At 40.9% G+C, this 22,968-nt stretch overlaps 1 protein-coding gene across 1 annotated transcript in view; it reads right to left on the reverse strand.

Annotated features, from left to right (window-relative positions):
- The window catches only part of HIVEP3 (human immunodeficiency virus type I enhancer binding protein 3), a 50,540-nt gene that overhangs the window by 5,653 nt on the left and 21,919 nt on the right, over positions 1 to 22,968 (reverse strand). Inside the window, exons 3-4 of the mRNA XM_029285303.1 lie at positions 17,823 to 17,998; positions 3,058 to 3,156 (exon numbers count right to left, since the gene is read on the reverse strand). Coding sequence (XP_029141136.1) covers positions 3,058 to 3,156; positions 17,823 to 17,998 — 275 coding nt within the window. The remainder of the gene's footprint in view (positions 1 to 3,057; positions 3,157 to 17,822; positions 17,999 to 22,968) is intronic.

A 22,968-nucleotide genomic window follows, 5' to 3' on the forward strand; every position in this document is an offset into this window, starting at 1 on the left:
CACTCAGATTCATGGGTAGTGACAGGTAGTCCTCAGTCCCCATGGTCATGTGATCAAAATTCAGATGCTTGGCAACTGACTCATATTTATGCCAATTGCATTGTCCTAGGGTCATGTGATCACCTTTTGCAACCTTCTGCCAGGCAAAGTCAATGAGGAGGCCAGATTTACTTAACAACCGTGTTATTAATTTAACAACGGCATTGATTCACTTAATCAATGTAGCAAGAAAGGTCATAAAATGGGGCAAAATTCACTTTAACAAATATCTCGCTTTGCAGCAAAAAAAAGTTTGGCTCAATTGTGATCATAAGTTGAGGACTACCTGTAATAAGTCTCTCCTGCTTCTTTTAGAATCCTGGAGGAGAAAAAAGCTGCACAGAGAGTGTGACTATGAGAAAACAGTTCCCCAGTTGGAAGTATTTTCACCTAAAATAAAACACAATCATGTATGCTGACTCAGGGGCGCTGATGCAGGCACTTTACTTCTGCCGTTGTTTTTTTTTCCTAAAAAATGATGACTTAATCATGGAAGATAGAAGGAGACAAAATGGCTGCATGCTATAGCAGATATAGAGCTCTTCTAAAAGGAAAAAATGGGGGAGAAGGTGGAGTTTGTTTATTTATTTAAAATATTTGCATGGCTGCCTGTCTTGGAACATAACCCTGGGAGGCTCACAATAATCAATTCATTTGCATGCTCAACAAGTTCATTTGCATGCTCACAATAGCAAAAGAGCACATCTTCCTCCAGTTTTTTCTTCCAAAGAAGGATGAAACATGGAGTAGACACCTAGGTCTTGCAAAATCTGGCCACTGTTCTTTGCACAGTCAACAGGACAGTAAACCCGGATCTGACCATCAATGATAAAGGAAGAGGAAGGCTAGGTCACTTCCCTTTCCTTTCCTGAAAACTGCACGCAAACCAGCCATTAAAAAAGTTTGCCTGACAAACTGTTAACAGAAAGGTAGGGTGCTTAAAAAGACAAGCACGAGGGCATGCCAATGTCAAGAAAGGTAACATTTTTAGTTCCCAACTAATCGCAACACCTTGGGGAGGGCTTGATGCTGACCCCCGCACTTCCAGAACCAACTGAAAAATAACGCTCAGGCTGCCTCAAGAAGTCTATGTGCCTGCTGTCTCCTTGACCTATTTCTAAGGTTCAGGTAGCAGATGCCTATCCTCTACGGAGATTCTTGAGCAGAGAAATGACCAGGAGCAACTTTAAGGATGGAGAAGGAGTTGTTGATGTCTGCAGGTTCATATAGAAGAGGTAAAGAGAAGGGAAAGTCTGGGTCCTAACACATTCAGTGAAGGGGGAAATGGGCACCCTCTACCCTTGAGAATGGAGGAAGAGGCATCTTTAAATAGAATAGAATAGAATAGAATAGAATAGAATAGAATAGAATAGAATAGAATAGAATAGAATAGAATAGAATAATGGAATGGAGGAATAGAATAGAATAGAATAGAATAGAATAGAATAGAATAGAATAGAATAGAATAGAATAGAATAGAATAATGGAATGGAGGAATAGAATAGAATAGAATAGAATAGAATAGAATAGAATAGAATAGAATAGAATAGAATAGAACAGAACAGAACAGGAAGAGACCTTGGAAGTCTTCTAGTCCAACCCCTTACTTAGGTAGGAAACCCTATGCCTACTAATGATGTCTGGTGGATAAATCCCTTGGCATTACCATGAGCCCTTCTCCAAACACTTGCGCAGGTCAGAATTATCAGCAGAACTGGTTGTTTTCTATTTTACACAACACCCCTCTCTCCATCTCAAACAGGAATAATTAAAAAGGAGCAAAAACTTTGTAACAACACTAATCTGGATTAGAAGGGATTCATCTTTTCAAAGCAGTCCAGAATTGTTGTAGAGAAAGCAAAAACATCCAAAACTATTGCTCGGTGTATCATTATCACAGATGCAGCACTTTAAATTATTCTGCTTAGTGACTGTATGATGCAGCAGCAAGACATTGGATGGGATCACATAACATACAGTACCACAATCTAACAAAACACAATGACAGAGTTCAGACAATGTGTTATGTTGAAACAGGTAAGCCACATACTTTAATGTAATGGCCTGGTTCATACAGCATGCTGCAATAGCAGTGTGGTTTCCTAAAAGACATTGAACCACAAACCACCTTAATCTGGTCTAGGATTTTATGTGAACCCATCCATCCACTGGATGGTTCAGAAGATGTACTCTGCAACTAGAAGTATCTACTATCCATGTCATTTGGTCAGGTCTTGTGCTAGCTAGGAATGAGAAAGCTGAAGCAACTGTGAGTTTCTCCATCCAATGTTCTAGAACAGACATGTCAAACTCATGACGTTGCACGACGTATCGGAGCTTTTTTGCCATTGCCGGCAATGGGGTGGGCGCAGCTCCGGTATGATGAAATCGGACCGCGGGCCGGCAGTTTGACACCCCTGTTCTAGAACAAGTATGGGCAAAATGTTCTTGTAAAGAGGATCATACTGACTCAAGACATAGTGGGCAGGCTGAACTGAAGAATGGATGAAGCCAGAAAATCAAATGTGTCAGGACTCCAATTTTCTAACCCCCATATACATTCTCTCCCTCTCTCCTTGTGGAACCTGTGGAAATGATGGCCTGAATTGATCTCCGTTCAGAATCCACATTTTCCCCACTCTGTCTCACATGTGCTGACAACTCTTAAAAGAATATAAACAAAATTCATGCTATGGAGACAGAAGCGCTCATAATGATGGCGATGGAGGCTATGTTCCACCAAAAGGACACTTATCTAAGAAGCCACCCAGAAGTTCCCACCTACTTGTTAGAATAGAAGTCAAATGTTCCCTCAGATCTGCATCCCTACTTAGCATCAAGAATGGTGTCTAAGGGTGACATGGGTGAGCAACCAAGACCCTTGAGGTGATTCCCAATACAACTGTCATAATCTCTCAGCAGTGGTCGTTCTTAGTCACTCTCGGCATGAGCACTCAATCCCAGCCATGTGGAGAGCGTCACATTCCATTCCCCAAAGGTACAGTCCCAAATCTTTACCTTCCTCTGGTTCCAGCTCCCCTAGGGTAGATGCCAACACACCCATCTCCTGACATTTTTTGCTGTGGGCTTTTGACTTCATATGTTTAGTCAGATTCCCTGCAAATGAAACAGAACAGGCACAAATTGTCAGTTGTAGTTTGCTAGCTACAGGCAGCAAACAGTAACATAATCGGCAAGCGATGCTTTACATTCCAAGCCAGAAACAGAAGGCTGCTGCTCTTGACATCAAGCAGCTGCCCTCGGTGGCTAATTTGTTGTTTGCTGCTCCCAATTACTACAGAATTGCTTTTCACAACTGCTAGCTCTCATGCAATGCAGAAAAAACCAGCAGGCACATGCTTTGCAAAAACAGGGAAAGCCCTACTCAGAACTCTTCTATGTGACATGCGAAAGAGGCAGGGATACGGGATGCTCATTGCCAGAGTGCATAAAGCAGAGTGGCCATATCATGCCTATGGGTGCCAGGTGGCTGCAATTCTTGAGATGATGATGATGGAACTCCCAAATGAAATATCCAAAAGCTCACAGATTTTTTTAAATAGAACTATTAACTTGGGTTGTCTTTTTAGTATGAAAAAATTACTGACCTAGGACATTAACCCAATCATAAATTCTACTCCAGAAATTAGCAAAGATAAAGATGTCAAAGGAGAACTGAGAGTAGAGTAAAACTAAGAAGAAACTAAAGCTCTCCGCTAGAGTATGAGCACATTCTCATTTTTAATTTAGGATAAACTTTACGATGGTTCTTTCACCTCTTGCTTTATCCTTACAATATTTTTTATTTATTTAAATGCACACACTTTGCACTCTGCAGTCTGTTTTTTCAAGGTCTCTGCTACCATTCCAATAAAAACCTCAGCCAATTTTTATATTCTCCCAACTTCTGGAAATCACTAATCAGGTCATCTAAATCAACATCTTATTTTTTTTTTAAGGAGTACTGTTGTCTTTGCTCAGTTGCTAAGTCATGTCTGACTCTTTGCAACCCCATAGACCACAGCACGCCAGCCCCCCCCCCATCCTCCACTGTCTCCCAGAGTTTGCCAAATTTTATGTTGATTGCAACAATGACTATCTAACATCCCATCCTCTGCCATCCCCTTCTCCTTTTGCCTTTCAATCTTCCCCAAATCAGGGTCTTTTCCAATGAGGCCACTCTTTTCATTTGGTGGCCAAAATATTTGAGCTTCAGCTTCAGGATCTATCTTTCCAAAGAACAATCAGAGTTTATTTCCTTTAGGATTGATTGACTGATTTGATCTCCTTACAGTCCAAGGGACTCTCAAGAGCAGGAGTCTTCAAACTTGGCCCTTTTATGACTTGTGGACTTCAACTCCCAGAATTCCTCAGCCAGTGTGCCTGGATGAGGAATTCTGGGAGTTGAAGTCCACAAGTTATAAAAGGGCCAAGTTTGAAGACCCCTGCTCAAGAGTCTTCTCCAGCATAAAAAAGAGTGCCTGCGTGCAAAGTTTGCTCATTTAACAGTAAATCATGATCTGAACACAATGGCAAGCAAATATGAAATAGAAAAGATTTGAAGAGGTTTTATTTAGAATTACCTTAATTTCTTACATTTGAAAGCAAGACAGATTTGCTTCAGACACAAGAACTGCTTCAAATTAAATATAGGCTGTGCTTTGGGAATAGTGTCTACGTGTCCGATAATAAATCAAAACTGGTAACTGCTCAGCTTCCAGGTGCTCAAGTAATGTTACTTGAGTGGGGAATGTTGCAATAAAGCAACAGAAGAAGATGATGAGGGATTGAGCTAATGAATCATTGGAAACCCTGGTAAGAGCCTCTATGCATGACTCTATGCATTAAGGGTCATTTTAAAAAAAACCTTCAGTCTACGTCTGTAAATTAAATTGCAGTTGTTGCTTAACCCAACCATAGAATTTAGTTACAAGTCTCAGAGAATGAAAACACAAAGGGATTGCATGATGTGTTTTTGGAGATTGCAACAAGGATTTTTTTGCAGTTCAGAATGTAAGGAAGGGAGAAATTCTCAAATACCCAAGCCAGAGAAACATTTGGGAATGTAGTACTAGCTTCATTGTGAATCCTAAGAACCTGTATCCAACAGCAAATAGAGGAAACCAACTTTATCAGGTCCTAAGTAACCAATTTCTCCATTGAAATCACCAGAAGTAAATATCTATTCTCTCTTAAGCAGCAAAACAGAAAATGTGCAACAGAAGGGAAGACATATGACTGGGCTATGAAAGAAATGAAATCAAATTATGGTTGGAGTACTGCAAGTGTATTGCAAAACATTTCCTTTTCTTTATTAGCCTTTCACACAAATACACTTTTTCTCCCCAAGGGACAGAGTAGATCAAAAATAAGAAAGCATTATGAAAGACTTTTTTTAGTGGATCTTTTAAAGTTTTGGTTAATTCCTGAATATGTTTTCATATCTGAGTTCTCGTAATGCAACAGTGTTTCCAACTGTTGGGCAAGTAAGTCTAACTATATAAATTAACAGGGGGGGGGGGGGAACTGTGCCAGGTAGACATGCTCCCCACCCAAGTCTTGGGTGCACCACCCACAGTAATTTCAAGTTGCTACCAGGAATCAGAGGAGGGGGAAATTATAAAATGGGAAATAATCCTATCAACTGAGATAAATTAATGTAAATGGACAGGCACTGAAATCAAACATGTTTAATTTTGTTTTGGTTTTTTTTTTTTTGTTTAATCTGATTCCACCCATTTATTTAATGTCCTGATTCAATTCACATTTGGGAAGTACAGTTCACATAGTCTTACTCAAAGGATTAGTTTAGCCTTTATCTTGAAAACTGCTATATATTCTTGAACTATAAGATTAGAAAGACAAAAAGACATGAGTCCAATTGTTTCTTCTATAAGCTACTTTACCTAGAGAGAAAAAATGTTTTTCAGTAGTGGGCTTGTAAAAAACTATTATCCCAATTATTTAATGTAGAAAAGATCTTAAGTTTCTGATTTAGAATAACTACTAGATTTTCTATTTACAAAAATAGGATTTCTTCAAACTAAAGTGTTTGAACGAATCCTCAATACCTCAAAACGTCTCCTCTTTCTCACCAACAACAAATACTATAGCATAAGTAGAACGTTTCAGAATCCCAAATTCCCTTTTAGGACTAGACTTGAATTCAGGCCCCTTAGTCTTAACCAGTGCTTTTTTTCTAAAAAAAAAAAAAAAAAAAAAGGTGCCAGAACTCACACATGTCATACAACCTGCCTCGCCTACCCTACAAGGTTCCATCCAAAAAAGGTGCCGGAACTCTGTTCTGGGCGTTCTATGAGAAAAAAAGCCCTGGTCTTGACATACCTTTTAAACTTTAGATTATTGAGGAGTTCTGGAGAATATAGAAGTTTGCACCTTATTTCATGACCATAAATTAATATATATTATCCTAATATAGAGGCTAGAAGTTATCCAAATTAGTCCAGAATGTTTAGCATGTGGACATATCATGGTAATGATTAATCAATCTGGACAGTGATTCCATTTTTTGCTTACGGATCTGTAAGGACCCACTCCACTTTGCATCTTAAGAAGACAGAACTCTTGGAATATTTCTTCCAACATGCATCTTTATTAAGAGAAGATGTTTGCAGGCATTCTAGACAGGATCTGAGAGGCCAATCCCTACCATTCAAGGTTTTAAGTGTTCCCAAGCAACCCCCACCCCACCGTCCTTCCAGCGACAATCCCAGGCATTACATTTCCACCCCCTTTTCCTCTTGACCGGCAGAAGAAAGACTTCAAAGAGTATTAGATGAAAGCTGATGGGCCATATTGTTATGGTCAGTCCTCTTGGTGAGATCCACATTCAGTCCATTTGAAGTTTTAATGAAGGAAGTGAGAACCATAAAACCCCTTTGCTCATCCCCCTTCCCCTTTCTGGATGAAAAGTTTCGCTCTTTTGCGGTGGGAATCTTTTGGCAAGGGATAAAGTGCACCTGTTTGGAAAACAAGTCCGTGACTGTCCAGACAACAGTATTCCCATTGCTTTCTGGTAATTCCACTATAAAATCCATGGCTATTTCCCTCCAGGGGGCTGAGGGATTTGCCACTGTTTGTAACAGTCTGGGCGATTTCCCTTGCAACCTCTTTGCAGTTGCACATTTTGGGCAGCTGGCCATGTAACTTTCTATGTCCTTTTTCATGGATGGCCACCAAAATTGCCATTTAATTAAGTGTAATGTTTTTACAAATCCAAAATGCCCTGCTGATTTTGTGTCGCAGCAAAGCTGCATGAATGTGACTCTTTGGGTTGTTGGTATATATAACTTTTCCCCCACCCAAGGCTTTCATTGTAGTCTGTCCACACCTGGAAAGGGATTTTGTTGCCTTCGAGGAACTGGCACCACGTGAGTAATGACCAACATATCCCATATGCCTCTTTCTCCCACACGGGCCAGCGCTGTTCTGTTTCCGTGAGTTTCTTGGATGTATACGCACAGGGTTGCAATACCCCATCATTTTCTTGTAATAGTACAGCCCCCACTGCCACATTACTTGCATCCGCCTGTATTACGAAGGGCTTATCCATGTCTGGATGCTTCAGTACTGGTTCGGCAGAAAAAAGCCTCTTTAATCTCTCAAATGCTGCTTGGCACTCCATTGTCCATGTTAGTGGCTGGCTAGGTTTTACTGAGGATGCTCCCTTCATTTTTAGTAAGTTTGTGAGGGGCAGGGCTATCTGGGCAAATGAGGGGATGAATTGGCGGTAAAAGTTTGCGAAGCCCAGGAAACTTTGCAGTTGCTTTCTTGTGCGGGGTGGTGCCCATTCTAATACTGCTCTGACCTTTTCTGGGTCCATTTCAATGCCCTGTGGCGATATGCGATAACCTAGGTAGTCTATCCTTTCCTGGTGGAATTCACATTTCGAGAGTTTGGCATATAGGTGGGCGGCTCGCAGTTTCTTTAAAACCGCTCTGACTAGGTTGACATGTTCCCCTTTTGATTTGGTGAAGATAAGAATGTCGTCTAAGTAAACCAGGACCCCCTAAATAGGTGCTCCCTTAGAACGTCATTGATTAATTGCATAAAAACTGTGGGCCCCCCTTGTAATCCAAATGGCAAGACTTTGAATTGGTAGCACCCCATTGGGCAGTTAAATGCGGTCTTCCATTCATCCCCTTCCTTAATTCTCACGTGATAGTAAGCTTCCCTTAGGTCTAGTTTAGAAAAAAAATTCCCTTTCGAGAGGTGTGACAACATGTCCTTCATGAGGGGCAGAGGGTATAGGTTGCTTTCACTGATTGTATTCAGGGACCTATAATCCACGCATAAGCGTAAAGAGCCGTCCTTCTTCTCTCTAAAGAGGACTGGGGCAGCCACTTTAGGCTTGGCTGGTTCAATGAACCCCCTTTCTAGGTTTTTCTTTATGAATCTTTCCATTTCCTCCTTCTCCTTTGGGCTCATGGAGTATAATCTGGGCTTTGGGAGTTTTGCCCCAGGCTTGAATTCAATGGCACAGTCGGTGGGTTGGTGGGGGGGGGGAGCTCATCTGCCCTTTCCTCGCTGAAAACTTCAGTAAGATCTCTGTATTCCTCTGGTATTTCTGGTAGTCCCCTTTCCTCTCCCATGGATGCTTTCTCCGTTCTTAATTTTGGTAGCTCCCCTTGGGATTTTAAGTCCATAGTGTCCCCTTTCGGGAAATTGATTTCTGCTGTCCTCCAATTCACCCAGGGGTTCCATTTTTTTAACCATTCCATCCCTAGGATCATCGGGCATTCCATGCCTGGGGTCACTACAAACTTTATGTCTTCCTCATGTTTGCCCAGGGAGAGGCGTATTGGTAACGTGGCTAGGGTAGCTGGTACCCCCACTGCTATGGACCCATCTAACTGGCCAAATGAGATTGGTTGTTCCAGTCTCCTTGACGGAGTGCCCAGATTCCCCACTAGCGTCGGGCTAATGAGGCAGCGTGTGCAGCCAGAGTCTATTAAGGCTTTCACCTTCACAGCTTTGGGCATGGGGGGAATTAATATAGTCACTGTCTTGAGGATGGGTGCGATGGGTCCACTTACCAGGGGTTCACCCTCCGAGCTGTTGTCTGAGGTGTCCACCAGCCCTGCGGTGTAGGCTGGAGTTCTTTCCCACTGATGAGCAGAGATGGGGGATTCCACAGCCTCCATCATTCTCATGGCAGGTTCTTTTGGCTTAGCTGGAGACTTCCCGGATTTGCTGGCCAGTGATCTGTCTGGGTTGTGCTGGGGGGCTTTGGAGCGGCATTCTACAGCCCGATGCCCCTCTCTCCTGCACTTGAAACACCCCATTTGCTTCTTGGCCATAGCTGATGGTTTCACTGGTTCACGTGTCAACTCAGGCAGTGAGCGGCTCCATTGTTTTCCTCGGCGGTGCCTCTTCAGTATGTCGATCTCTGCTTCCTCTGCCAGGATGTACCATTCATCAAGTTGGTGTGGGTCCCCTCGGGGCAGGCAAGCATCATATAGGTCGTAATTTAGTCCGTCTTTGAAATGGCTAAGGAGGATGTCTTCCGGCCAGTTCAGTTTGCTGGCAATGGCCCGGAATTCTTGCGTATATTCAGCTACCGGGCGTTTGCCTTGCCTCATCATTTTGATCCTTTCGTGGGCTTTGCGATCAGCCAGGGGATCCTCAAATCACCTTCTCAGAGAGGACATGAAACGGTTGAAATCGTTGAGCCCTGGGGCATTGGAGTCGTGCAAGTTCACCACCCAATCTGCGGCCGGCCCATCCAGGGCAGATTGCACGATCCGGATACGGGCTTTGTTGCTGGGGATGTGCCGCCCGTATTCCTCCATGTAGCTGAGGACTTGGGTTAGGAAAAACCCCAAGCGTGTTGGCTCCACCTTGAATCTCACGTCCAGCGGCGGGAGTCTTTGAATGGATCGGTGCCTTCATTGTCGGTGGTAGTGTCTTCCATCCAGATTGCCATCTGCAGGTCGGTGGGGAGTGGGGACTACTGGATCAGCAGACGTCCCTGGGGCTGCAGGTTCCACTTCCCCCTCAGTGTCTCTCCCGTTGCAGCTCCAGGAGCTGGGGTGGCCGTAGGGTTCAGAATTCTCCTCTCCTAGGGAGCTGAGAGTTCTCTTTATCAGGTCGATAGCTTTCTCTAGGATCCAGCCCAAGTATGGTGCCCAGCTCCATTCCTCTTCACTTGTGTGCAGGGATTTCCCCATCTCCTGCTTCCATTCTGGTTGGTTGGCCCCCCTGTCTCAGGGTCACCTTTCTTGATTTCTTTTCCCACTCGCCTTTCTTTCCAACGCCCATTGACCACCGAGGTTTGTGGTCCCGTCTCTCCACCACCTCTTCTCCTGAGGAATCTGACCTCTCAGATCCCGACATCTGGCAGGGTTTCAGTCGGGGCAGCGGCTCCCTTTCCGGGGAGTTTTCTCCCTTCCCTGCTCCGTCGTCTGACATGATAATTTTTGCAAAGTTCCCTGGCAAGGTTCTCCCTTCCAGGTGGACTAATTCTGCAGATCCTGTCTAATGTAAGGACCCACCCCACTTTGCATCTTAAGAAGACAGAACTCTTGGAATATTTCTTCCAACAGGCATCTTTATCAAGAGAAGATGGTTGCAGGTGTTCTAGACAGGATCTGAGAGGCCAACCCCTACCATTCAAGGTTTTAAGTGTTCCCAAGCAGCCCCCACCCCACTGTCCTTCCAGCGACAATCCCAGGCGTTACATTTCCACCCCCTTTTCCTCTCGACTGGCAGAAGGGAGACTTCAGAGAGTATTAGATGAAAGCTGATGGGCCATATTGTTATGGTCAGTCCTCTTGGTGAGATCCACATTCAGTCCCTTTGAAGTTTTAATGAAGGAAGTGAGAACCATAAAACCCCTTTGCTCATCCCCCTTCCCCCTTCGTAGTATGACAGAATCCAGAGAGGGCAGAAATGGGGTTTTCCATAGTCGATAACTAGAGATGAAATATAATTGGATTCTGACAGGATCAATGTTATGGCACAGACAAAACTCCTTTTTATAGTCCTCTTCCTGTTTCTAATATGAAAGTGGTAACGAATAGAACTTATTTTTGCTATTGTTACAATTATCTAATCAAGAAGAACCTTAAAATAGTTGGCATATTACACCATCTAAAGAAGAATGAATTGTTAATAATGAAAAATCAACATGATACAGTACATTGAGGTTTATTCATTGTGGAGATATGTTTTCAATGAATTGTTACTCCTCAGTGCCCCAAGCAGATACCTTCACATATATCATAATGTTTAATTATATCAGTGGGAACAATGGAAGAGTTATTAAATAATAGATTATATTATTCCCAATGTGAGCAAAATATGGGCACGTTTTCTTGTTAGTGCCGAAATTCATTTTTGTCTACTCTCCATCCTTCTTTCTTTCTTTCTTTCTTTCTTTCTTTCTTTCTTTCTTTCTTTCTTTCTTTCTTTCTTTCTTCTTTTTTTCTTTCTTACTTTCTTTCTTTCTTTCCTTCCTTCTTTCTCTCTCTCTCTCTCTCTCTCTTTCTTTCTTTCTTTTTTTTTCTCCCTTCCTTCCTTCCTTCCTTCCTTCCTTTCTTTCTTTCTTTTTTTCTCACAATCCTCTTTGTAATATTTGCAGCTATGTCATAGGGTGTTAATGCTATAAATCAGGGGTACCAAGCTGCCGGCCCATGGGCCAGACACATCATGAGGGAACCATGCCCACCCCATTGTCGGCAATGGGGAAAAAAATCCGATACGTCACACGACATCCCGTGACGTCGTGAGTTTGACATGTCTGCTATAAATAAAGGATATTGTTATTCAGGAAAAAAAATTAAGGGCAGAAATGAGAGGATGAAATCTTACCGACTGACCAGAGCCCCGTGTCTCCTCATACATGACTAGAGATAGGAAGAAATGTCAGTTTTTCCATCTCTTCCAATTACTCACTAACTGATAAAATCAGTCCAGATTGGGCTTCTCAGTTCTAAGGTGTTTTTTTTAAATCCCATCTTTATTACTTTATAAATAATTCAAGGTGGTGAACATGCCTACTATTCCTTCCTCTTCCTATTTTCCGCTGTTAGGTGGGTTGGTCTGAGAGAGAGTGACTGGCAAGTCCCTCAGCTGGCATTCATGCCTAAGAATTCACTGTCTCCTGGTTTCTAAGCCAGCACCTTCACCATTACCCCAATCAGTTTAACAACATTTATTCTTTTTGAGTAGCCACGGAATTTGGGATACACCGAGCATAGCAAAATTTATGCAAAGATCACTATATGCAGCCGATCAAACAAGATAATAGTGTGATGGCATTTTTTCTATATATCTCTATGTTTGTATATCTGCATATCTCTACCACTGTACTTGCTTTTTTCAAGTTTTTAATAGGCACTCTTAGGATCAAGCTCAAGTTAAATTATAATAATAAATTCTCTTTGCAACAAACTACCAAAGCAGACAGAAAAGGGAAAGGAAAAAAATGGGGAAAGGGTCCATTCACTGTACAGTATGTGAATGACACAATCCAACCAAAATTAAGAGTTTTCAATTATCATTTCTTTCAGTATTGGAGAATGGAGTGTGCCTTTCCTCTGCACTGTCATTGGATTCTAAGTGGCTTAGATGTGCTCAAATAATTCTATGGCACAGAATAATCTTTTACTGGATCTTAAAACACATGAATAATATAGCTAATCTTTTCCCACCTTTTAAGGTGAATATTTGGAATTGCTTAAATTCACTTAAAGGCTACACCCCACTTACCCATGATTATTATTATTATTATTATTATTATTATTATTATTATTAATTGCATTTATATCCCGCCCTTCTCCTTTCGGACTCAGGGCGGCTGACAGATTAGATAAAAAGCTAACATAAATACATATTACACCTAATTAAAAATTTAATTAAAACGAAATATTTGAAAGTGTCCAATTAAAAGTAATTAAAACCCCTATAAAATCCCTTAGGCCAGTCCCGCAAGCTGGAACAACCACGTCTTGAGGGCGCGGCGGAAGGAAGGGAGATCAGGGATCACCCTGATCTCTGGGGGCAGTTCGTTCCAGAGGGTGGGAGCTCCCACAGAGAAGGCCCTCCCCCTTGGGGTCGCCAGCCGGCACTGCCTGTCCGACGGTACCCTGAGGAGACCCACTCTGTGAGAGCGTACAGGTCGGTGGGGGGTAATCTGTGGCAGGAGGCGGTCTCGAAGGTAACCAGGTCCGGTGCACTGAAAAGTACCCCAGATTTGTTTGTGCAATAGAACTTGGTTTCTTTCTAGGAAACAAACGCATAAGCAAGAAAACTTGGCAAGGGGGGGATAACTCAGAGAGGAAATAATTCTTCCCACCAAACCGATCTCTCCAGACGCTGGGTTTTCTTTACAGAAGGAATAAATGCTATTCTACCTTGTAACTCAATGACTAATATTGTTTACACTATTATATTTGACCAGTATCTGAGATTTCTGGAGGACACAAATCTGACTGCAAATTATTTCCTGATTGCCCAACTATCTTATTTTCGTAAGTATCTGAGACTTGATATAGCATCAGTTGAACATGCCAAGTCCCATGTTTAGATTTCTTATCTTCACCTGAAAACTTTTGATAATACCACGGATACTAGGAACATTTTGCTAGTTTAAGCTTCAGGGTAAAATCCCAGAAAAACCGTCGACAATCTTTTCACCAAGTATCACTTTCTCCAAAGTTATATTATAATAATGTTTACAAATGGACAAAGTTGGAACCAGAATAGAAACAATGTTCTATGTCTGCTTTGATAGATTTTCGTTATGTAGTCTATCGTTTATATGCAGAGATGAGGACTTATATTTTCATCATGCAAGCATTATGATGTTCCTTGCACTGAGACTCAACCCAAAAAAGATTCAGGGGATAGATGAGTTGCAAATCTCCATCTAATCAAGAGAAATCAAAGTTTTCCTCTATGCCCTCCTTATATGAAAGTTCAGTCCTCCCTACCACCTCAAATTCTGAGAACTACATTATAACCCTAAGGTTTCTACTATTTTTCAGCTACACAAGCAGCACAAAACTACAGTAATTGTCTTGAATTGTTTAAAGATTGCTGCCATCATCACCCAGGAATTAAATAAATGACTAGGTTCTCTGCCTTCTTAGATACTGTATTCTCTGCTGGGACAATAGTTTTTCTTTATGAAGTTGTCCAAGGTCCTGAAAATGGTGTGATTATCTTTACTGTACATGTTCTATTTTTCCTGCATACTTGTACTCTGTTCTGTCTAGACAAGCCACAGTAGATATTCAGGAACTTATCTGAATACCTTCAAAGAAGGGTTTGCAACATTTTAAGAGCTGTTGATTTTTTTTCTGTCTCAGATTAAAATTTGGAGAGAGAAAAAGAAGACTGACTTTGTGCATGCCCCATCTATTTCCCCATATTGGACACACAATTGTTGTGTACAATGGTGTATAATGTACAAAAAAGAAAAAGAGTACAGATGGAATCAGAAAATATATTTTATTCCTCCTGTATGCTATCTGTATTCTTGCCAAGAGTTGCAGAAGGTATTCAAAGGGAATGGATGCTGGGAATTGAGGGGACTCTGAGCAAGGTATTGGAGATCGTAGGTAGGTAGGTAGGTAGAGAGGGGGGAGGGATAGAGAAGCAAATTCCAAGCATCTAATTACTTTGGAAAAGAAGTTCAATTCTTTCTGATTTTCTTCAGGAAAAAAAACTTCTAAACAAAAGTGAATGAAGGCCCAGTTCCCCATGCCTATGTTTCATTGAACTGCACAACAAACTCTATATACATCTCAGAATTCAGATGGTGGTCAATGAACTCTAGAACAGAACTTACATTGCCTCACAAATGTTCATCCCACATTTCAATTACACCAAGTTATCAAAGAAGAGTTCCAAATACTTTTTCCATAGCCATTCATGTGGTCCTTCTGGGCAAGCATTGTATGCCAACTGAATATCTCTTTTCAAAGCCTTGGCTATTTCCAGTTTTGCAACCTGACGCCTTTCAAACTAATGTACTATGTGAATTCAAACACAGAGCTAATACTTTACATGTAAGAAGACCCAACAGTGACTTTTGATTCCCCTAGAACTAGAAATGAGAATAACCCAAGAGAAGTATTCTGAACCCTTGAATTTACATTTCAATTGTAAGCCGATTTTCCTTAAGCAAAAATATGCATATTTCTCATATCAGTTTCTGATATCCTAGGTAGAGGTTTCTATACCTTGGTCAAGGTTAGAACACGCTAATTGGCCACAGAGACTTTTGGCAAAGCCCAGACTTAGTGCCCATGCAACACTGATGATTTTTGTGAATAGCAATAGCAATAACACTTAGACTTATATAGTGCTTTATAGCCCTCTCTAAGCAGTTTACAGAGTCAACATATGGCCCCCAACAATCTGGTTCCTCATTTTACCGAGCTCGGAAGGATGGAAGGCTAAGTCAACCTTGAGCCGGTGAGAATCGAACTGCTGGCAGCCGGCAGTCAGCAGAAGTTGTACTGCAGCTGGCAGTACTGCCTTCAAACCACTGCGCCACCACCATCATCTCTATTACTTGCAGAAAAATCCATACCAGTTTAAGTTAAGGTTCCACTTGTCCAAATCTGAACACATTACTTTCTGCAAATTTTTCAACAACACAATGACTGGTAGCTAAATTCCCTTATGCCTGTAACTGATTCAAAGTAATTGCTTCATGCAGCAAAGAGCTATTTCCACTGAAAATAAAGGAATACTGTGCTCTTAAGAGTATTGAACAGATATACTAATTTAACCATACTACTATGTTCTTAAAAATAATTGTTTATTTTACTTTAAGTCATCCCTCTTCCCATCACATTCAGCAATAAAAAAAGCTGCAGCTTGCTCATATTTCATATTCTCTTGGTTTATAAATCCTTCTGCCTGCAGTTCAGTCATGCTTTCATAGTTACCTTTATTTCAAGAATTAAAACTATCTCTTAGCTATCAATAAACCAAAAATGAGAAATAATAAAGCTAACAGATCCAGAAGCTTAAAGAGATGTGGGAGGCAGGCAAACTGAGAAACCCATAGATTTGGATTGGAAGTACAGTCCTTTGGGAGAATACAGATAGCCCTTGACTTATGACCACAATTGGGCCCAAAATTTCAGTTGCTAAGTGAAGACAGTTGTTAAGTGAGTTTTGCCCATTTATGACTCTTTTGCCACAGTTGTTAAGTGAATCACTGCAGTTGTTAAATTAGTAACACGGTTACTCACTGGCTTCCCCATTGACTTTGCTTGTCAGAAGGTTGCAAAAGGTGATCACATGACCCCGGGACGCTTCAACCATCATAAATATGAACCTGTTGCTGAGTGTCCAAATTTTGATCATGTGACCATGGGGATGCCGCAATGGCCATAAGCGTGAAAAATGTAAGTCACTTTTTTCAGTGCTGTGAAAAACTTTGAACGGTCACTAAATGAAAAGTTGTAAGTCAAGGACTACCTGTATGTTTCTTTGATGCAAAACTGCCAATAAGAGTATGTCAAGGATAAAAATGGATAGCATGTGTTAGTTTGAGATTGCAAGCACATAAGGCTGGAGGTGCCCTTGAATGCCTATAGGATCTACAGAACGATGCGTCTGCATGGCTTTTGCCCTGTAACAAGATATTATTTGGTTGCCTGTTCAATTAACGAATGCATGGTATAGATGTTCATTGTTCAAATATGCTTTCAGTGAAGGAACAAGGGAGATTTATGTCAAAATGACTTTCTCTAGCTTGGCAACCACTGGTTCTGATCTCCCCGAGCTCAAATGTTATATAGGTAGTCCTCAACAGTTCATTTAGTGACCATTCAAAGTTACAACAGCACTGTGACTTATGACTGTTTTCCAGTTATGTCAGAGCATGCACAGTCTTATTGTGCCGAGATAACCCAGGAGTAAACACAGTAAACAATGGTTTGTATTAAATGGTGGTTTATCTTACACTATCTACAATATCATACACCAGGAACAATATACATACACGTGCTAATACAGCAGGATCCAACAAACCACAATTACAGTAGGAAACAGAAGAAGAGGAGTGAACACATCAGCAGAGCCTTCCCTTTATACAAAGGCTCTTAAAGGGACATAGACCCTGCTGAGTCATTCCCACCATTACATCTTACATCTTTCATTACATAAGCTGGTTAGCTATTACATTATTATCTTGACAAGTTACAACCTTTGCAGCATCCCCAGGATCATGTGATCAAAATTCAAATGCTTGGCAACTTATGACTCATACTTATGACCTTTGCTTTGTCCCGAGGTCATGTGATCACTGTTTGTGAACTTTGGACAAAGTCAACGGAGAAGCCAGATTCACTTAACCACCCTGTTACTAACCTATCAATTGCGGTGATTCACTGTGGCAAGAAAGGTCATAAAATGGGGCTCACTTCGCCACAGATATTTTGGGGTCAATTATGGTCGTAAGTGGAGGACCACCTGTATATTGTATTGACTATTTTAATGGGTTTTGAAAAAAATGCTAACTGTCTCACTTAACAACAGAAATATTGGGCTCAATTGTGGCCTGTAAGTCGAGGACTACCTGAACTAAAGGCATACTCTATTCAAAGGTTTCCCTGTGATCTGATTATCCAGCAGATGATAGCTTTGCTTTGACATGCTTCAGCCAACTTCAGCCAGTTTGAAGTTTTAGGTCTTCTCCAGCTGAACTTTAAGCATCATATCTGCTATTGTTCCCAAGGGAATGTCAACCAGCAAGCCAATGCACTAGGAAGATGAGCTCAGAGCTGACTGATGCTTACCTTTGGTTTTAAAAGCAAAGTTACAGTACTTGCAGACATAGGGCCTGACGTCTGTGTGCGTGCGAATGTGTTTCTTCAGCATGCTGGGTTTCTTGCAGCGAATTCCACACTCCTCACATACATACTTCCCTCGTCCACGGCCTCGCACATACACATACTCTTCGTTTGATTTGTACCTATGAGCAACAGGGTGTCATGGTAACAGAAATAAAAGATTCCCACCTTAACATAGCAAGTCTCTTTGAAAAGAAAAATATAATCATAGAACCAACACACAATCCCATTGCATTATTCATGGCTGCAGATTAAAAACGCACTGAGTGAGCATCAGAGAACCATATGTGTGCATATGGAGTCCTGCAGAACCTGAGATGTAGAGATTTCATTTATAACCACACCACCTCTACATCCTTTAATGGAGAATGTCAGTCTTTGTGAACAGTTCCTTCTTTGTCCAGTTTGAGAAAGGCAATGTTAGACAAGGATGGGAGAGGGTCCCCACCCATCCCGTGCAGTTCATCTTAGGAAGATTACATTAGCAAGAAGAGAACCATGAGTGGTATCCTGACTCCTTAGAGCACGGGTGTCAAACTCGCCGCGTCACGTGACGTGTCGTGACGTATGGCAATTTTTTTTGCATTGCTGGAGCTGGGGTGGGCACGGCCTCTGCATGATGCAATCGGCCCATGGGCTGGCAGTTTTGACACCCCTGCCTTAGAGGAACCAAATGATTAAACACATTTAATAAACAAGGGACTTCACTTTCCTGACAGTTTACAGAGATGAGGGGCCCTTGGTGCTCTCTGAGCTTGCTTGTTTTCTTGCAGATGTTTCATTACTAGCATTGATGATGTTACCTAGTTTGGGTAATGAAACGTCTGCAAGAAAACAACCAAGCTCAGAGAGCACCAAGGACCCCTCATTTCAGCCCTGAGCTACAAATATCCTCCTTTAGTGCACAGAGTTTCATGCAAGGGATGTCCACACCCATCATAGTAAGCTCAGATCTTTAGCTTTGTTTTATTAACAAGCACCCTCATACCAAACAAACAAGCAAACCCATGACCTTTCTAATCACCTTCAGCCACATATCTTATTAATGCCTTTTACTGAAATCTAAACATTGCAGAAAAAGTTTGTGAACTGAAATCTGTGGCAAGAAATTAACGTGGAACATATCAGGGAAAGATATCCCCACTCTTAAACCCTGTTAGCTTTTGGCTTAGCCTAGTAACACTAGCTTCTCTTTCCCACTAGAGCAGGGGTAGACAATCTTGGCTCTTTTATGACTCGTGGACTTCAACTCCCAGAATTCCTGAGTCATCCATGCTGGCTCAGGAATTCTGGGAGTTGAAGCCCACGAGTCATAAAAGAGCCAAGGTTGTCTACCCCTGCACTAGAGTAACAAACAAAGTCATCATTCATGTAGCTGGAAAGTAAAAAAAAACTGTGGCGATATTCATAATTCACACCTATTATTTGGAAAAAAGTAGACAAGCAATTGCTTCCTCACATTTTTCCTACATTCAAAGTATAGAAATATGTCTCTCCAACTAAGAGAAATTCAGATGGACAATGTATGTTATTTGGAAGAAGAGAGGGAGAGTGCCTTGAATTTGCAAGAAATATGGCTTGGGAATTGGGGTCTAAAATATTTAAAGGAATTCCCCCCCCCCAAAAAAAAATAACTTGGAAAGGAGCCAAAAGAGGAAAGTGAGAAAGCTCAACTGAATCAGAACAATTATATTGGCTAGCTTTACAAAGGAGAAAGTAAGAGAAAATATCAGTTTTAGTTTAATTGTGGTTCATTTAAACAAAGAAATAAATGAGCAGGAAATGCTAAGGATATATCAAATATGTTGGGAAAATATTAGTAAAAGGATAAAGTCAGTTAATACAGGTTTCAAGGAAGTTCAAGAACTGATGTGCCTAAACACAGTACATCTACTAAATAATTCACTGAACAAGAACATTTGTATAATATATAACTGCACAAGGAAGGAGGGAGAGCCAGAAATGTCAAGAACCTTAGAATCCTGTCGCTTAATTGTTCATTACAACTCTGGAAAATGTAACCTCCTTGAAACAAAGCAAAAAGAAGAAATGGAAGGGTCCTAACACCTCTCACTCTCTACCCAAGATCAAAATTGCAATAAAATATTTTTGTCATCAGAAAGCGATGTGGTTAGAAGATACTTCTTGCTCTTGTTGGCCAACCACAGAAGACATTTCAATAATGCAGAAAGCCACAGAGTAGGGGTCTTCAAACTTGGCAAAGCTAGCTGAGGAATTCTGGGAGTTGAAGTCCACAAGTCATAAAAGGGCCAAGTTTGAAGACCCCTGCCATAGAGCAAGCAAATACTGCACAAATGAAATTGATCATTTTGGTAAAACAAAGGTATTTTTTTCTAATTATCTTCTTAGTATCTTCCCCTTCTGCTTTTTTTTCTTTCTGTCATTTTCTTTCTTTTTTCTTATGCATACAGTTTGAATAATTTAGGCTGAAACTTGTAACTGCTCTGTAGTTACAATTGCTATTGTTCCCATAAAAGTTAATAAAACTATAATTTAAAAAAAACTTGGATCATGGAGAATCAATGAAACCCAAAGGCTCATCTGAACAGCCTCACCTCACCTGCACAGCCTATCCTATTGTACAGCTATATATTAAACAGAGTAAACTGGACCTAGTTATTTCTGTTAATGCAGACAATTTTTCTTGAGTAGCTATTAGTTCAAAAAAAAGGGGGGGGAGAAAGGAAATGAACTGCTGGGCAGGTTAACTCTGATGAAAAGGCATATTATTCTTTCCTGGCAGGTTCAGGTTAAAAATCCAAAGGAAAAAATGTCACAGTAGCCACAATATTGACCACACTGGCTGATAGAGTGGATCCCTGCAAATTCAAGCAGCAGATTTGAGAAATGATGCTTACAAATATTGTGCTTTGCTTTCCCTTATTTAAAATGAGGTGGGCCTATAGAAAACCCCCAAACCCAACTTTTCACCTGGTTTTCCTTAGAGCCAGCCATTCTCAAGCTATCATTTTCCAAGGCAATTCCAAAGAAGTCATATCACATGAAGACTGGGAACCCCAGGGTCAGGGAACTTTGCCAAACTGCCTGTTCCCAGATGCTGTATTACACCTACATGCAAGATTGGAGCCACAAACAGCTTGGAAACTTGACAAAACAGGAAAGGAATCCCTTCCAGACCTTAAATACACACCAAAAGGATAGGGTTGCTGAGTGAGCATTGAGAAAAAAATGATTCCCATGTTAGTTACGGGGGGGGGAATGACATCTTTGGGGGTCTGGCTAGTTCTCTACCCAAATCTTACTGGGGCTATGAAATTGTCTTTTGGAAGTTCACTTACCGAGTGATAGAAAATGGAAGCCGAGAGCAAAGCAATGAAAAGAAATGGTTTCTTTCAAAGAAACCACAGAGTTTTCAAAGAATTTGGCCCAAGAGAACTTGCCTGCTGGAGATTCTTTTTTAAAAAAAAAATTTTTTTATTGATTTTTAACAATTACAATCTTTAGTGCTTAGTAAACAACGTGTTGTCTGGGTTCACCTGTTTAACATTAACTTCTTCACTACCACACAATCCAGTGTTTTTTCCCCTGATCCTCCTTTCTTCCCAAATATGATGAGGATGTTTATATTCAATTTTGTATCTATTAATAATAGGAAGAACTGTATTTGCGTAGTGTTGGGAAAATGAAAACAATTTGAGAGATTCTTCATCATCATCGTTCCTTTCCTACAAAAAGCTGATATGAAAGTCTTTCCTGTCCTAATTTGATATATTCACCACAATCTTGCAAAATAGATTAGGTCAAAAACACAAGGAGGACATCAAAGAAGATGTCCTCTTTTATGACATTTTATGCATCAAGTGATAACCTTTGATTTGCCCAGAGCTTCTAGGAATTTAAGCACAGTAAACAAAATCTGGTCCTTCTGTGTTGTTTGTCCTGTCCTGGGAAATTTGAGCTGCTAGAGTTTTCCCCCTATCAAACCAGACTGTCTGCAACACGCTTCTGTTTAAACTATTTTTAACATAAGAATGCTTTGTACTGCTTAATAATAGCAACAGGGAAATTATTAAGAATAAAACAGATAATAAAAGATAAAGGAGATGTTTTATAGTTGAGTTTAAATTCTGGAGATTATGATGGTAGGTTGCTATTTCTTTCATCTGGATGAGTTTTCTGACATCCCAGTCTAGCTTACCATGCCCTCAGAATTCTCTGGGCATGTACTATCCAAGTACTAACCAGGTCTATGGAGATTTTCAGTCACCCAGGTCATGGTTGTCCCAAAGGTGCTTTTTCAAAAGGCAATTGGACTTTGTTTTTCCTTGAAGACGTTTCACTTCTCATCCAAGAAGCTTCTTCAGTTCTTCAGTCAAAACTGAAGAAGCTTCATGGATGAGAAGCGAAACGTTTTAAAAGGAAAAACCAAGTCCAGTTGCCTTTTGAAAAAACACCTTTGGGACAAGCTTGATCCTGTTTAACTCTTGAGCTCAAGTTAATGTTGGCTAAGTGCTGCCACCTGTTGAGCCCTAAACAGATCAAATCATAACAAATGCCAACTCAAGAAGCTGAAAACCTGTCTGAATTACATCTGTAAGAACATTCCTTTCTGAATGTGTTGAGGAAGATTCTCAGTCATCCAGGTGCAGTTGTCTGAAAACTGAGTGATGCCAACTGGATTTCGTTGTGTTAATTTGAGATGTTTCAAATTAACTCCTCATCCAAGCAGCTTCTTTAGTCAGAGCAAGTTGGTTAAGCAGAGTCGTTGGGATGTACCAACTTGTCCTGAACCAAACTCAGGCTTTGTTCCCCAAAATGTGTGGCATTTTTCAGATTCCTTTCAATTCCTGAACTGAATTTAGGAGAAGTTGCTCCCTGTCTTTGCTGCTTCCAGATGCCCTCAAATGTAGCTAGTAGGGATGATAAAACAGTCCAAGGTGAATAGGGAAGTAAAATAGAAACCCAGGTTGTTTCCATAACCTCAGAGAAAAATGCATAATAGACAAGTGTCTTATGAAAAAATATATATGCACCAATGCAAAGGACTGCTAGTCTTTTCCAAGATCTTTTTTTACATGCTATAATGAAAAGCTCTTGTCAGAAGAGATTT

The sequence above is a fragment of the Protobothrops mucrosquamatus genome, unplaced genomic scaffold (assembly GCF_001527695.2).
Source record: "Protobothrops mucrosquamatus isolate PMUCROS unplaced genomic scaffold, P.Mucros_1.0 scaffold1486, whole genome shotgun sequence".
Classification (NCBI taxonomy): Eukaryota; Metazoa; Chordata; class Lepidosauria; order Squamata; family Viperidae; genus Protobothrops; species Protobothrops mucrosquamatus.